Below are 14,390 nucleotides of genomic sequence, written 5' to 3'. Positions count from 1 at the left end.
CTTTTTGTTTTGATTAAGGGGCATTTAAAAAAAAAGGAAAAAATGGGTATGTAAATGTAGGCAATGCGTGGAAAGTTTCGGACTGGTAAAGTACAACACATCCAAATTTCTTTCTATGTTATAAAGGGACTTGCGTCAGTGTTTATGCATCCTTGGCTTTCGATTCCCTTTTTAGCATTCGCTTTATGCACCAAAAAACTGGTTAATCTTTACCGTTACTAAGCTATTGAAAAATAATGAGACAAGGGATAGAAACTGCAAGTTCGTTATCCTTCTCTTATTTATGATATTGGATCGCGTGTACGCCAAAATCAGAAAATATTCATTTATAATTTTGGAAGACAGAGTTTTAAGCTTTGTTGTGCCTGTACTCATTTAATGAATCCTAGCGAAGAACTGGTGCAATACAATTTCCCATCCTGATTTTGAGTTCTCCTTCGCTACTTGACATAAACTCTGTCTTCGAAAATTTTGAGTTCTCCTTCGCTACCTGTACTCTGCACCATCGATCTCCTCTCCAGCCTACTTGACACAAACCTGGTAAGAAATTGAGGCTATCAAATTTAAACACTCACCCCTAGTACGAGAACTCTGCAAGTCTCCTTGATTATGGCTATGCTGAATATTGTTCATACTCAAAACCAAAAAAGTACCCCCTTCTTTGTTTTATGTGCTCCTTGTGATATTCAATCGAGTAATGCAGTTATAAATATTGTATAAAAATATGCCTTCCATTTAGCAATTTTATATCTTTTTAGTTTCATATGGGGATTCCAGTTATTTGCTAAGGATGCTGAAATTGTTAGTATTTTACTATTTTTTGTTTGTATTAATAAAGAGTTAACGGAACTTATTTCCTTGCCGCTGTTCACTGATATTCCTTAATCGCCTAGGAAATTCGAGCTCACATTGGGCTGATTTGGGTGCCCCGTTTCCCAATATAAGTCTACTCCTGCCTCGTTTTTGGAAGTGTAAGGGAAAACATAAAAAGGAAAACAGAGATATTTAACATTAGGATCCCTCTAAGTTACATGCATGTACCTTACAACCCTCTCACATGAATAGTATTCATACACTATTCATGTGAGAGGGATGTAAGGTACATGTATGTAACTTAGCATTACCCTTAACATTAAACTACTCTTAACTCCAGTAGTACTTGGAGTGCAAGTTTTCGTTTGTCTTGTAAGAAAGATAAAACCTGTCATCCGCCGGTTATATATATTAATTGCCCACAGACCTTCCCTCAAATTGCCCCAAAATTGTGAAGTCTTATTTTCTTTTCTTTTTTTGGTCCAATAGCGATTGGTTCTGCATTTATCACTGGAGAATGTTTGTGAGGTAACATTCTACCATAGACGTTCTTAATTTGAAATTTTTCTTCCCCTTTTTGTGTGTCCCCCCCCCCCCCCCCACATCTCTCTTTAGGCAGTGATCATTGAAGAAGCTGTTGCCATGTATCAGTTGATAGGATTGAATTTTTATTTTTACATTTAGAAAGCTTTCAAAAGGATGTCCAAATTCTACAAAAACTCCAAAGGGAGATAGATAAAATTTCTTGTTATGCTTCCTTTTAATTCAGAGAAGCTTTGCATCAAGTTCAAGAGGGAATCGTGGTCCTTGTAAGAATGGAAGAAAACGAAGAAAAAGTAAAAGTTACTGGGAAGAAAGAAAAGCAGGATTTGCCCCAGGATATTATCCATGATATGTTGTGGAGGCTTCCTGGAAAATCTCTACTCAGATTCAAGAGTATTTGCAAGAACTGGTGCAATACAATTTCCCATCCTGATTTTGAGGAGTTGAATGTTCAACAGTTGATGTCAAAGATCAGGATTAATGTTTACTCCCCAAAGGATGCTCATCACGCATATAAATGTGCGTCATTCGAGCTTCAAGAAAAAGGCTTGAGTGCAAAGCAACTAACTTCCTTTTACTTGACACCCAAGTTTGCTGTCTGGATAGAGGATTCTTTTAGCAATTTGCTACTCTATCGAGCACATGATCCTGTAGGCATGCCATTCGAGATCAACCTCTATGTCTTCGATACAGTCACTCATGAACTGAAGCATCTGCCTGAAATAAAAGGTTGCTATGACCACACAAGTCGCTGCTCATTTATGTGCATCGAATCGACAAAGCAATATAAGTTGATCATATTTCAGTATTACGAGTTACTTTCTTTGGCAGCAATGTGCTCTTTCTTTAGCCTGAATAATCAAAGTGACAATAAGTGGAGGGCGTACAAACTTCCAGGTTTCCAGAGAGTAATGAAATCGTGTTCATTGATCTCTCTAAATGGTGTATTACATTGGATAGCTCAAGATTTTGGTTTGCATTTTGGTGCTTTTATACAGACCATGGACATTGAAACAGAGGAGTTCATGAGAATCATAGAGGTTCCATGCCAACCGTGTGCAGAATATTCTCGGGTTATTATGAACTACAACTTGTTGGAGATGAAAGGATCACTTGGTCTGATGAAGGCCGCGTCTCATGATGAGTTAGTCATATGGGTTCTAAAGGATTCAGTTCGAAGCCAATGGATTCAGCAGCACAAGATCTTTGTTTTATCCATGGTTCATCGACCAAGCTGTTTGACGAGTTTTATTTATGATATTTTCCAGCCGTTGCTGGTTCTGGAGAGCTGCAAAACTACATATTTGATGGTAGCTGTGGGTGGTGAGTCTAAGCTCTATTGGTACAACATGGAAACTAAGGAGCTGAGGCACATTGCTATCAGTTCTGATTCCATTTCCACCTGCTCTTTACGCACTATATATTCCAATCAATAAATGTTTTGAGTTAATTAGTTGGGTGTGTGGACGCTAGCTGAAGCATTATATATGATTAGCGGATCGACCTTCAATTATGTATTGTTGCCTAATTTTTTTTTTGTATCAAATCTGATTTTTTACTTTAGTTTATTCCTCTCCCTAGTAAAGGATTTGAGCATTTAATCCTTCCAATTTACACAGTTTGAATTTTTAATCGCTAAATATATCTTGATTTTGCAGAGCTTCATGTTCAACGTTCATGATTGTGCCTGATTTGTTGGGCTTTTATTATAAATAATGAAAATAGATCATCATAGAATGAATTAGTTGAAGTGATTCTTCCATCGCTGACAATTCCCATGAAATTTTCTGTTGCAATCAATGTCTGTTAGCTTTGGCTTTGGGTTGGCTATATGAAAAGGAAAAAGCCTCGTCATGATGAAAAGCGGATTAAAAATGAACAATAAAAAAAAAAATCTAATACTCCATTGAGATATTAATTGTAGATGAAATTTAGATGAAATATGCATTTGGTTTTTGGCTTTCATTCATGTGAAGGCAAAATAAAAATACACACATTTAAAGTTTACAGCCAAAATGCTCCAGTAGAGAGCATCTCAAAAGAAAAAAACTTGGTAGTGAAGGTGGTAGGTAACGTCAACTCCTATAAGAAGAAATCTTGATAATTATTGCCCACTTCTTCCTTCCTTCCTTCCTTCCTTATAGCTATGTAAATAATCTGTTGTGCGTGTGCCATCACCACAAGCACGTGTCCCTTTTCGGTAATGGGATATTGTAGGGAAAAAAATTATAATTATAAAATAAAAATTAATAATATGTAACAAAATATAATTTTTAAATAATAATTTTGATAAAATCAATAAAAATATAATAATTTTTTTATCATACAAGTGTAAACTTAAATCAACTTAACTTTCAAATTACAGTAACCATTGTCTATTAAACATTTCAATATTGTATCTTAAACCAATCTCAATTCCAACTGGGACCTAAATCAATGAAAGCATTACTTTCATTAATACCAAATTCTAATTATAAAATACATGCACACTAGAGAATTCTCTTCCTCTCTCTCTATATATGTTTTCATTATTTTTTTAATTTAATAGGAGAAAACTATAGTGCAACGGTAGTACTATGCCACCGTTGCATCCAGCCGTTGGATCTCAATGAATCCATCAATCCCAATGAATCCAACAGCTAGATACAACGGTAGTATGGTACCACCGTTGCACCGTAGTTGGACCCAATTTAATAACTGTTTTCAAATATTTTACCAAGCACGTACAAAACATACTAAACAAAGATTATAAAAAAAAACTCGAAATTTTAAATTGTATTCTAATTTTCAAAAATTATTTTCAAATCACAAAATCAAACGGGCAGTGTGTGTTGTAAGGAACAGAACCGTTTCCATTTAATTTCTTTTTTTTTTTCAAGGAAAAAAAAATCTTTACTATTTGTATTTTTAAATACCGGCAGAGTGCCCGGACTTTTGTAGCAGGAGCCATATAATATATATAGACAGATGGAGTAAGTGGTTTTGGAAAATCATTGCAATAATATTGGGCCTATACAAGATTGGAACATGGTGCCTAAAACAAGCTGAACTTCTCTTGAGCTATGCTCACTCCTCACAAGATCTATCAACAATGGGAAGATATTTGATAGATACTTCTTGAACGTTTCCCTTTCCAAACCACTCAATACTCGCAATGCCGACACTACTAAGGATGTTCTAGCAGCCAATTCTTCCTTTCTCGCTGAACCCAATGGAAGAATCCATCGTACCACTCGCTGCTGTTTAACTGCTTTCACTTTCTGCTGCCCAGTACAGTTTAGGTACATCTGCAGTATCATTTCACATGCTTCTACAAGATGTGATTCTATGTTCAACTCCTCACTTGCAGATGGATTACCCGTGAGAGAATCTCGGAGGAAGTTTAGGTAGGTTTGGTAAGACTCATTCTCAAAATGAACCATAGGAGGATCGGAGAGTTCCAATACCAAGCACACTCTCTGCAGTTTCTTCTGCAGGACTAGCTCAGAGTTCAGTTCATGGGCATGCGAAGCAATGGAGGAGAATATGTCAAGAAGGATTTTCACATTGGTTGTTGACAATAATCGTAGGTGCAACTTGTACAAATTGGCTGCAACCTGAAATGATAAAATCAAATAAATATATGGCTGTGTCAAATGCCATATATTGATATAGTGGCTGTGTCTAAATTAATTGATTGCAATGCTTAAAGGCCAGTATAAAGGGATATGCGTCATAAATTAAGCAATGCTTCAGGAATTCTAAACGCATGCTGACAAAACATGCATAAACGGAGAGAGAAAGAGAGAGGTGGGAGCAAGAAACCTGTACACTCAAAAGCTGCAGTGTAATATGACTCTTCATTCTTGAGACCACATATGCTGCAGTTTGCAGATTATCTTCGTCAATATTATCATTGATCGATCCATGGTCAGAATCCATTTCCATGTCAGCGTAAGATTGAGAGGTGTTAGGAATCTCAATGTCATTCATAGTTCTCAAGACCTTCACAAAACTTGGCAGAGTTGATGCTGTTGTCTCTTTCAGAGCCAGTAAAATCTCTCTCCATTCATCTTGAGAAAGTCTGCTTCCCAGTTCACCAGCCAAATGCAACAATGCAGCGACCCCAGTGCTTGCAGGACCCTGTATGGGACTCCTTATGAATCCCGTCAAAATCGACACCACACCTGGTAGTTGAGACCTCACCACATCAAAAAAGCAGATAAATATGTCAACTAGACACTCTGCTCCAATAGCAGCAGTCTCAGAGTCCCATGTACTTCCTTCAGACAGTGGAGAATGTGAAGTGGGTGAATCCGGCTCATCTTTATCAGGCATGTCTTTCTTGTCACATACACCATTAAATATCGGGAAAATAACATGACTATAAACACCCATCCAAAATTGCCGTGGGAAAAGATGACCATGATCCTTTAGAATATTGAAAAGCACTTCCAAAGAACTCTTTCGGATAGTTGATCTTGAATCAGACGTGAGTTTGGATAATCCTGAAACAGAACATCAGGTTTTAAATTTTGAAAAAGATAAGATGCATAAATTTCAGTCAGGCACTACTTTATGACCTAATATTTCTTAGGCTTCAAACAAATTTAAGAAAGAAAAAATAGATCCTTGTCCAGATGTAATCTTCTATGTTATCTAAAAAGCAGTTAACTGCCACCCATGTCCATCCACGCATTGGACAATCTATAATCCTAACACTAAGATAATCCTAACACTAAGAATATGAAGGAAACTATAACCTAATATGTCTTACGCTTCAAACAAATTTAAGAAAGGAAAAAAGATCCTTGTTCAGATGTAATCTTCTATCTTATCTAAAAAGTAGTTAACTGCCACCCACGTCCATCCACGCATAGGACAGTCAATAATTGCTAACACTAAGATGCTAACATTACGAGTATGAAGGATACCAAGAAGGACTAAATATAGCCTTCATCAGTTGATTGTCAAACATAGTTTTGGCATATTCTTCAATCTGTAAAATTCATGAACATGTGCTTAATTGCAGAATGGCAGCTAACAAGCACAGACATCTCATATTCCTCCCCCCCTCCCCCCCCCCCCCCCCCCCTCCTTTTTTTATTTTTTCTTTTTCTTTTTAGTAAGACTCTACTTGTAGAATTTAGAATTCAGATTGGATCAAAATATGCACTTTTTTCCATCCATAAGCACAGAATTGTTTCCATGTAGAACGTAAAATATTTGCCAGGAGTCTAACAGCAAAGTACATTACCTGTGAGCAAAGGAACCCAGAAGGATGAGTTATCATCTTTGTCAGAAAAACTCTGGAGATCTGGAGCATTGTCATTTACCGGTGGACTTGATGAACCATCAACACTGCCCTTCTCATTGCAGACAAGGCCACCGTCTGCAAGTTTGACAGCACAGAACCTGAGAAATGCAATAGCATTGAGGCAAACATCACTGTTAAACCTGCTGTTTGTGAAGGTTAGAAGGCATTTAACACAATCTGTGAAAGTTGTCGACTCTGTCTCAGTTATATGAGGAAAATATTCCCGCACTATCTTTTCCATGGTCTCAAAGGCCAACAAGACAATATTTTTCCGTTCATCAGCTGCGGCAGCTGTAAAAATCTGAAAAAGGACAGCATTGAGTGAGACGCACCCAACCAGAATATAACTATTCTGACTATCTATATAAAGTGAATTGAAATAATACATGCAACTCTATAGTACCAATCTTTACATACCGAAAAAACACTTTTCCACCCAGATTTCACATTGCTGACACGGCTAAGAACCATCTGAGAAATGCACCGAATGATTAATTCCCTAATTTCTGCAGAACCACTTTTCTGCATAATTATCACAAATGGTCTAAGAAATTCATTCTGGAAGTTGTAATTTGCTAACTCCTCACGCTCTAAGAATTTCATGGCAAGCTGCCGCAATGAATCCATGACAAAGATTGCAACAGAAAGGTTTTCTGACAAGCCAACTGACACAAAGAAATCAGATAGAACATTCCACATGCGAGACCAAACTAATCTGATGCGGTTCATATTGTAATGCCTGCAACATTTATAATGCTGTTATTGCAGATTGCATCACACATAATCAGAACAATGAATCTATGCTAATCAGAAAACTTAAAATCCAACTCAGCTTGGCTTCCATCAAATACGTTATCTTTGAAACATATAAATCCCAACAATGAAATCCCCTATCACAAATTTTCCTTTCAATTATCAAAACTAATGTGGTTTGTAGAAGAAGATATACATTTGGAACAAAAACTTAACAAAAAGACTGAAGAATCTTACGCAATCTCAACTAATTTTGTGAGGCTAAATACACGAGGATCTGTTGGAGACTGCAATTCCGAAATAGAAACTTTGCACAGTGCTTTCACAAAAGCTACTATAGCTTCACTATTCAACCTTTGGCTATGAGCAAAAACGTGATTCAACTCGAAGTTCCCAATCTGGTCCAGCAAATTCAAATTTGCAATAAAGTGATTAATCTGTTCTGGAGTAACCAGTCCTGGTGAATTGACTCCAACAGTGGTGCTGTCATATGAACCCCCTCGGACAACAGCCATGACAGATGGATTCTGGAGAGTTCCTTTTTTCTTTAGAGATGGAAAACCCATAGATTTTTGAGTCTTCTCATCTGCTTCGACATTAGATACTGTGAGAAAGGATGCATCAGTTGGTGCACCCTCACCCAACAGTTGGAGATGCTCAATTCGAGAGAGGCATGTTAGTATATGCTCCCAGGCTTCTTGGAGATGATTACCATCTTCAATGGCAATTGATATAATTGCCTGCACAAAGTAAACAAACACATGGATAAAGTGATAATTACAGGGGCCAGCTAGTTCTTATAGTACTTATTTCCACTGCTATTTCAAAGTAAAATGCACAGAAGCAGTTTTTAAGTGCTCTGTATAACGGATTTCAAATGAACAGGCATATATCTAAAAGACAGGGAAGCAAGCATAAAGGCAGTAAAGGATGATCGTGATCATCTAATTAACTCTGCCAGTCCCCTTGTACAGTATATATGAAACCCAAAGGCTGTAGTGCAAACATTCTGATGCAAGCATTTCTCAACCAGCTCCAAATATTTACAACAAAAAAATGGAAAAACATTTCTCTTTTTGACAATTACACATTCAATCAATGCTCACCTTCACAGCATCAACATTCTTTTGCTTCATATCTGCAGCACAGTGGAGATAAGTAAACTTGGCCACAGACGTCACAAAAGCATCTCTCTGTGTCTGCATACCCATCACTGCAGTGACATGCACAGCATGTCGAAAGCCCTGTAAGCATTGATTAGTAGCAAGCTTGTCATCACTCTGGTCAAGAGTCACACTGAATGCAGCCAGCATAGGACCCCAGCAGACCTCCACCATAAACCTTAATATTCCAGGATCTGTAACAGCATGATATAAAGACCTGCCAATGGCAAAAGAAAATTCATTGCTAAAATGAGATGCAATCTCAATTTCAGCATTAACCCCCCCCCCCAACAAAAAAAAAAAAAACCTTCTTTTCGATATAAAAGCTGAGGCAGAATGGAAAAATTAATACTAGTGATACTACTGAATTATAAAGGCTTTTCAAGGAGTAACTTAGTATTCCCCTTTCAATAAATGCTGGTTAAAAGAAGTTTCAAGCAGAAGTATTAAACAACTTAAACTATATCCAAATTCACACATTTTAGCTCCAATCAACTCTCGTAATTAATGAATAATATGTAACACTGTCAACCATTGAAATATATTGAGAAACAGCTTACTCTGATTTTCCTGACTTGCTCTTAAACTGCTCTTGAATTCGCCTGATCAGAAGGCCATTTGCTCCAAGTGCTTTTTCCTCTGTCTGTTTTCCAATGACTAGGTTGAGTATACCATCCAGCCCCAAAAGTTTATTTAAGCTGTTCGCTTGCTTGCTTTCTGGAGCAGAAGAATCAGCATTCATCTTTATTTCATTTTTCACTATTTGATCATAAAGGACACCGAGATACTCTTCAGGTAAATCTTTGCCATCATCTATTCCTCGGTTATTCCTAATAAAATCAGCTTTCGTCATCTGCACAGCCAGCAAATTCATAACAGAGTCAAAACAAAATATTCCCAATACAGTTATATGATTTGTTATAAAAACTATGACATGCATATTTCATTGGCTTCATGAGACATTTCAAACTTGATTATTCATGTTCTTTATACATCTATTTTGAAAATTTTACAATTTCCAGAACTGTAGTACTAGAAGATGACAAACTGCTGTCAAATACAATTTGAACACTGGAGATATATAATATTCTCAGTAGCAAGAAAAAATCAAAAAGTCCAAAGGACTAAAAAGTATTAAAACATCCCTAAAAGATAACTCCTTTTAAAACAACTAATAAGCCACTTTTTTAAAATCAATGAAAAGTTAACAGACAAGTAGAAAATGTCTCTGGCAAAGCAAGGTTCACAAGTCACAATTGTGTAGCAGAAGACACAAATGAACAGGTTCCGCATGCAAACCTTATCTTTCACCATACTGTTATGAGCATCTGTGTTGAGCATTATCACAGAGTAAGCCAGAACATAGGCAGTATCTGCGCTAGTAAATGAACTTGGATTGCATTTACAGTAGCGCTCAGCAAACTTTTCCATGATCCGGTCAATTTTCTGTGCCTCTCCAGGTAACCTGAAGCCCCGCAGAAAAAATCTTATAGCGTGGCCAAAATCCATCCCTTTGAAATTGAACGAGTCGACATAAGCATGCATAACTTTCAAAGAAAATTCCTCCCTTTCACCCAAATAATCACCAATCATGGTTTCATTCAGGCCAGTAGTGTTCTTCAGGAATGAAGCCACTTCTTCCGGAGAGTCACCGACTTTTTTGGAGTTTATCAGGAACTCAATACCCTTGGACGGTTTCCTATTAAAAAGCGATATACCTTTCTGCATAACCCAATAAGGTGTCACCACAAGGCGATATAAGGTGAAGGAAATTAGATGATAAAATAAGTGCATCATTTACATCAATGTAAAGCAATACCAACCTGGAGTTCAATTTTATAAGCCCTCCGTTGCTCAAGCGTTGCAGCATCTGAAAATTCAGGATTTACTTCTGCATGAAACTCATAGTCAGGGACGCTTCCATCTTCTCCATTAGGAATTGAATTATTATCTATTGATGAATCAGTCTCAGAACCCTTAGGCAAATAGGTTTCTCCTATTCTCAGCTGTTGGTCCATCCAAGTCCCCATTGACCTTATGATGCTAACTAAGCACTTCACTGATTCATACCGAAAAGCAATATCCTGGGCCGGAGACAAAGATGTGGTTGAACCAGGAGGTGGTCCTAAAGCAGTTTTCAGAAGGCCATTGACAATCCTGCAAGCATCTGATGGAATTATAAGGGTTTTAATACATTTTACTAAACCCCATACCACTGCTAATAGACTAGCACGTATATGTGAGTGTGCGTGTGTGTGTGAAGGGGAGAGAGAGAGAGTGAGAAAGAGAGTAATTGCAAGAATAGTACTTCCCTAGCATATTTACAAGGGTAATAATAATCATCCTCAAAGGTTTCACTCTGAATATATGACTTTTTTTTTTTGGTTTTGGGGGGGGGGGGCATAAGTTATGTCAGTTGCAGAGTTCCTTTTGCTATTTCACTGTCATAGAGTGGGGACTAATGTGAAGCTTCAATTCAAAAAATGCCTAGCTGAAAACAGACATTGTTTGAACAACAAATTTCTACTCCTTCAACGAGTTATAACTCAACTAAGCCTCAAAAGCAATAAAATCACTATGTTTAGAGAACGGACATGTAATACCTTTCAAATATGTTTGGAGAATCCACATCACAGTCATAGTTCACAAATACATCAACAATAATCTGCGAATCTTGGGAGATCTTCTCCAATAAGTTAAGGACAGTCATCTTCTGTACAAAACTTGGTTGAAGAACATTTTCAAGCACCCGGAGGACAAGCATGGGAAAGAATATCCCAATTTCTGCTTTCAGTCCTGATCTGTATTTTGATAACAAGCTCATAAAAATAGAACACTGAAGTTGGAAAACAGCCATAACCGATAATGCACTGTTCTTTAACAATGATAAACAGAGAAACTGCTTGATAGCAATGAGAAACCTGTTCAAAGGGAAAAGGAATTAATTTTTGTACAAAAGATTTAACCATTATAGAATAATATACAGTTTAATTAAGAAAATCATTCTCCATATAGCAACAAAGGCAGAACAAGTTTTAAAATCACGCAGAAATTGTGGAGGCAATAAACAGAAAGATTTAAGGGATTTCATTCTCACAGAAGTTTGTATCCAAATAATCATACTTCTTTCTTATATTTAATTCGGTTAGTTAATAAATTACATAAACTGTATAATTTAAATAATTTATAAGAGCCAGTGAGATTTTTTTTTTTGAATGAAAAAAAAGGCAGAGAGGAGGGCAAAGCTGAAATCATTTTTGAATCCCCTACTTCCCCCAAGATTCAAAATTGGACGATCAGCCAAATAAAATTGCTTAAAAACCACTAAGGCAAGCCAGTAAAATTAGTATAATAATAGCACAATTACCATAGGGAATTTTCTAGGAGTATCAGGGTAGAAACCTTTTAAGACAGAATAAAAGGTTACTTAACGCACAACTGAAACAAATTCTAGATATGAAATTGCTTCCTAGCAGAATTTAAATCCAATCCTGCCTCACCACTTTTATTTTCGGAATAATTTAGCATTTAAATCCACTTCGAACAACTCCTTGTATTCATTGTATCAATCAAGCAGCATGCTTCAACCGATCAATGATGCCCTAATAAACAAATAGCTAGTTGGAAAAGTTAAAGAATAATAAATGATTACATTGTTCAGCTGTGCCAGTTGTGAGTCACAACATGCAAAGGCAAAAATGCAAGCATCCGAAACCAGAAGTCAGATGTTAATAGGCATAGGTTTAGTACCATCAAAAGTAACAATACAAAATAAGCTTATAGTGGGTAAAGTACAGAACTTGGTAAGAAAAACAAAAACTTGCCTCGCATTGGATAGCCAAACAGGACCCCCATTGTCCGTGACAACCTTGAGCAGTTCCAGAGATAAAATCTTTCCTCTCAGAAGGATTAGATCATCTGGATTCTCCTGTGATGAAAACTTCATGGATAATTTACAAATATTCTTAAACAGAAGAAACCCATCCTCCCTAATCTTACTTTCACCACCCAACTCCGCTCCGCCATTCCCTTGTCCTTCCCCACCTTCACCTTTCTCACCCTCTTTCACCACCCGATCTTCACCTTTTTCATCATCTTTCAGTACCTGGCCTTCACCTTCCTTACCCTCTTTCGGCGCCTGACCTTCACCTTTTTCACCCTCTTTCAGTGCCTGGCCCCCACCTTTCTCACCCTCTTTCGGCACCTGACCTTCACCTGTCTCACCCTCTTTCGGTACCCGACCTCCACCATTTTCACCCTCCTTCGCCACCTCACCTTCACCTTTTTCACCCTCCTTCACCACCTCACCTTTCTCATCCTCTGTCGCCACCTCAGTATCGCCATTTGGCAATTTTGTGCTCACATTTTGCTTTAACTGCAGCATAGCTGGCTCAAACACCCCTTCACTCGCTCCCATTACCTCATTAATAAAATTCTGGCAAAAATGAATCGAGCTTCCTTCATTCAAGCTCTTATCAGCAAACTCCAACAATTCACTGACAGATATGGTCTTAAAATGAGGTACATTCATAGAATCCTCCTCGACTCTAGTGAAAACAATCACCATAATCTGAGCAAGGACCGATTTAGCACAGATCTGATTGGTCCCACTAGACCCACCAAGATACACATTATAACAAGTCCTAACGATAAGCAACAAACAATCCCCTCTAATCAAAAGACAAGGAGATCGAACCGCAGACAACAAAACTCTAAGCACAGACAATTCAATCGGTTCCTCGCCAATCCCACAAACCTTACAAATAGCCTCGATCAATTTATAAATAATATTAAAATTCTTCTGATTGGTATTAGTAGTAGAAGTAGTATTAGTATTATCACTCTCACCTTCAATCTCGCCGCGGGCTAATCCGAGGGAGAACAATTTGAAGGCGCATTCGAGGGCAGGTTCGACGACTTTAGGATAGGCGGAATCTAACGCGAGGAAAATGGGGTGGAGGACAAGTCCGGCGTCGTTTTGGGAGAGGCCGAAGAGGGATGATGACACTTGGGAGGGATCGTCGGAGATGGAATCGAGCTTGTCGAGGACGGATTTACAGGAGGAAACGAGATGGGCGTGTTTGCGCCACGCGGCGTTTTTGATGATCTTGTCGAGAGAAGGGCCGACGGCGCGGCCACAGCGGGAAGGGCCGCCTAGGGTTTGAGAAGTTGACATTTGAATTGAATTTGGATATGGAATTGCATTCAATTCAAATGCTATCTGCTGTCTATCTATGGATGCATGTATCACAGATCTAATTGGTCCTTCGTCATCAAATTCAAATTCAACATGAATGAATGAATGAATGAGAAAGGGAGAGAGAATTTGTAATGTAATCTGAATCTGTGACTGTGAGAGAGAAATGGCGTTTAATTTTCCTTAAATGAGTTCAATGTTATGACTTTGTCATCATCATACGTAATAGTATTTATGTGTGTGTGTTTTATGGATTTTGGCATTGGGAATTTGCAAATCGCAAATTCATTGGTCGCCTCCTGAACTCTGAACCGATAGATGCGTAGATTTGCTCTCCCGTGTCCTTTCTTCTGTTCATACTTAGCTACCTTTCTTCACTTGTCTTGTGTTTGTCACGTGATCTTTAAGACAGTCCTCATTTAAATTGATTTAATTAGGAGGAATTACTTCTTTTATTCGAATATCATTTTCCCAATTTTTATTTATATAAATATAATTATAATTCAATTATTTTTCTTTTTTTTTTAAAGTTGGTTGGTGACATTTCAACTCGTTAGCGAGCCTTTTCTTTTCTTTGAATTCTATCAACCAAATGCATGTTTAGTTTCTTTAATGCGGATGTCAC

At 37.6% G+C, this 14,390-nt stretch overlaps 2 protein-coding genes across 4 annotated transcripts; one reads left to right on the top strand and one right to left on the bottom strand.

Annotated features, from left to right (window-relative positions):
- Positions 1 to 1,628: 1,628 nt before the first annotated feature.
- On the top strand, positions 1,629 to 2,792 carry LOC112096109 (putative F-box protein At1g19160). Its single transcript, XM_024179009.1, has one exon. The coding sequence runs from the start codon at positions 1,629 to 1,631 to the stop codon at positions 2,790 to 2,792; it is 1,164 nt and encodes a 387-aa protein (XP_024034777.1).
- A 1,544-nt stretch (positions 2,793 to 4,336) lies between these two features.
- On the bottom strand, positions 4,337 to 14,145 carry LOC18034701 (brefeldin A-inhibited guanine nucleotide-exchange protein 1). Of its 3 annotated transcripts, none has more exons than XM_006422356.2 (11): positions 12,393 to 14,145; positions 11,172 to 11,489; positions 10,392 to 10,725; positions 9,868 to 10,290; positions 9,129 to 9,421; positions 8,512 to 8,785; positions 7,643 to 8,145; positions 7,070 to 7,391; positions 6,593 to 6,953; positions 5,161 to 5,843; positions 4,337 to 4,952 (listed from the first exon to the last, which is right to left on the bottom strand). In XM_006422356.2, exons 1-11 carry the CDS (start codon positions 13,742 to 13,744, stop codon positions 4,347 to 4,349), a joined length of 5,469 nt encoding a protein of 1,822 aa, XP_006422419.1. In that variant the 5' UTR covers positions 13,745 to 14,145; the 3' UTR covers positions 4,337 to 4,346. The 3 variants fall into 3 exon arrangements, with proteins under 3 accessions (XP_006422419.1, XP_024033617.1, XP_024033622.1); XM_024177849.1 differs by lacking the exon at positions 12,393 to 14,145 and adding an exon at positions 12,069 to 12,233; XM_024177854.1 differs by lacking the exon at positions 12,393 to 14,145 and having other exon boundaries at positions 10,392 to 10,735; positions 11,172 to 11,305.
- Positions 14,146 to 14,390: the final 245 nt, after the last annotated feature.

This window comes from Citrus clementina, unplaced genomic scaffold, assembly GCF_000493195.1.
Source record: "Citrus clementina cultivar Clemenules unplaced genomic scaffold, Citrus_clementina_v1.0 scaffold_8, whole genome shotgun sequence".
Classification (NCBI taxonomy): Eukaryota; Viridiplantae; Streptophyta; class Magnoliopsida; order Sapindales; family Rutaceae; genus Citrus; species Citrus x clementina.
The sequence above is the reverse complement of the archived record's forward strand: the minus strand, read 5'-3'. Positions and strand labels throughout refer to the sequence as shown.

Excerpts from the sequence above, each read along its gene's own strand:
- LOC112096109 (XM_024179009.1), top strand. The coding sequence starts at position 1,629 with ATGGAAGAAAACGAAGAAAAAGTAAAAGTTACTGGGAAGAAAGAAAAG.
- LOC18034701 (XM_006422356.2), bottom strand. The coding sequence starts at position 13,744 with ATGTCAACTTCTCAAACCCTAGGCGGCCCTTCCCGCTGTGGCCGCGCC. Across the intron at positions 11,490-12,392 it reads GTTTGGCTATCCAATGCGAG|GTTTCTCATTGCTATCAAGC; the intron begins GCAAGTTTTTGT and ends CCCTTTGAACAG. Across the intron at positions 10,291-10,391 it reads CTTATAAAATTGAACTCCAG|AAAGGTATATCGCTTTTTAA; the intron begins GTTGGTATTGCT and ends TGGGTTATGCAG.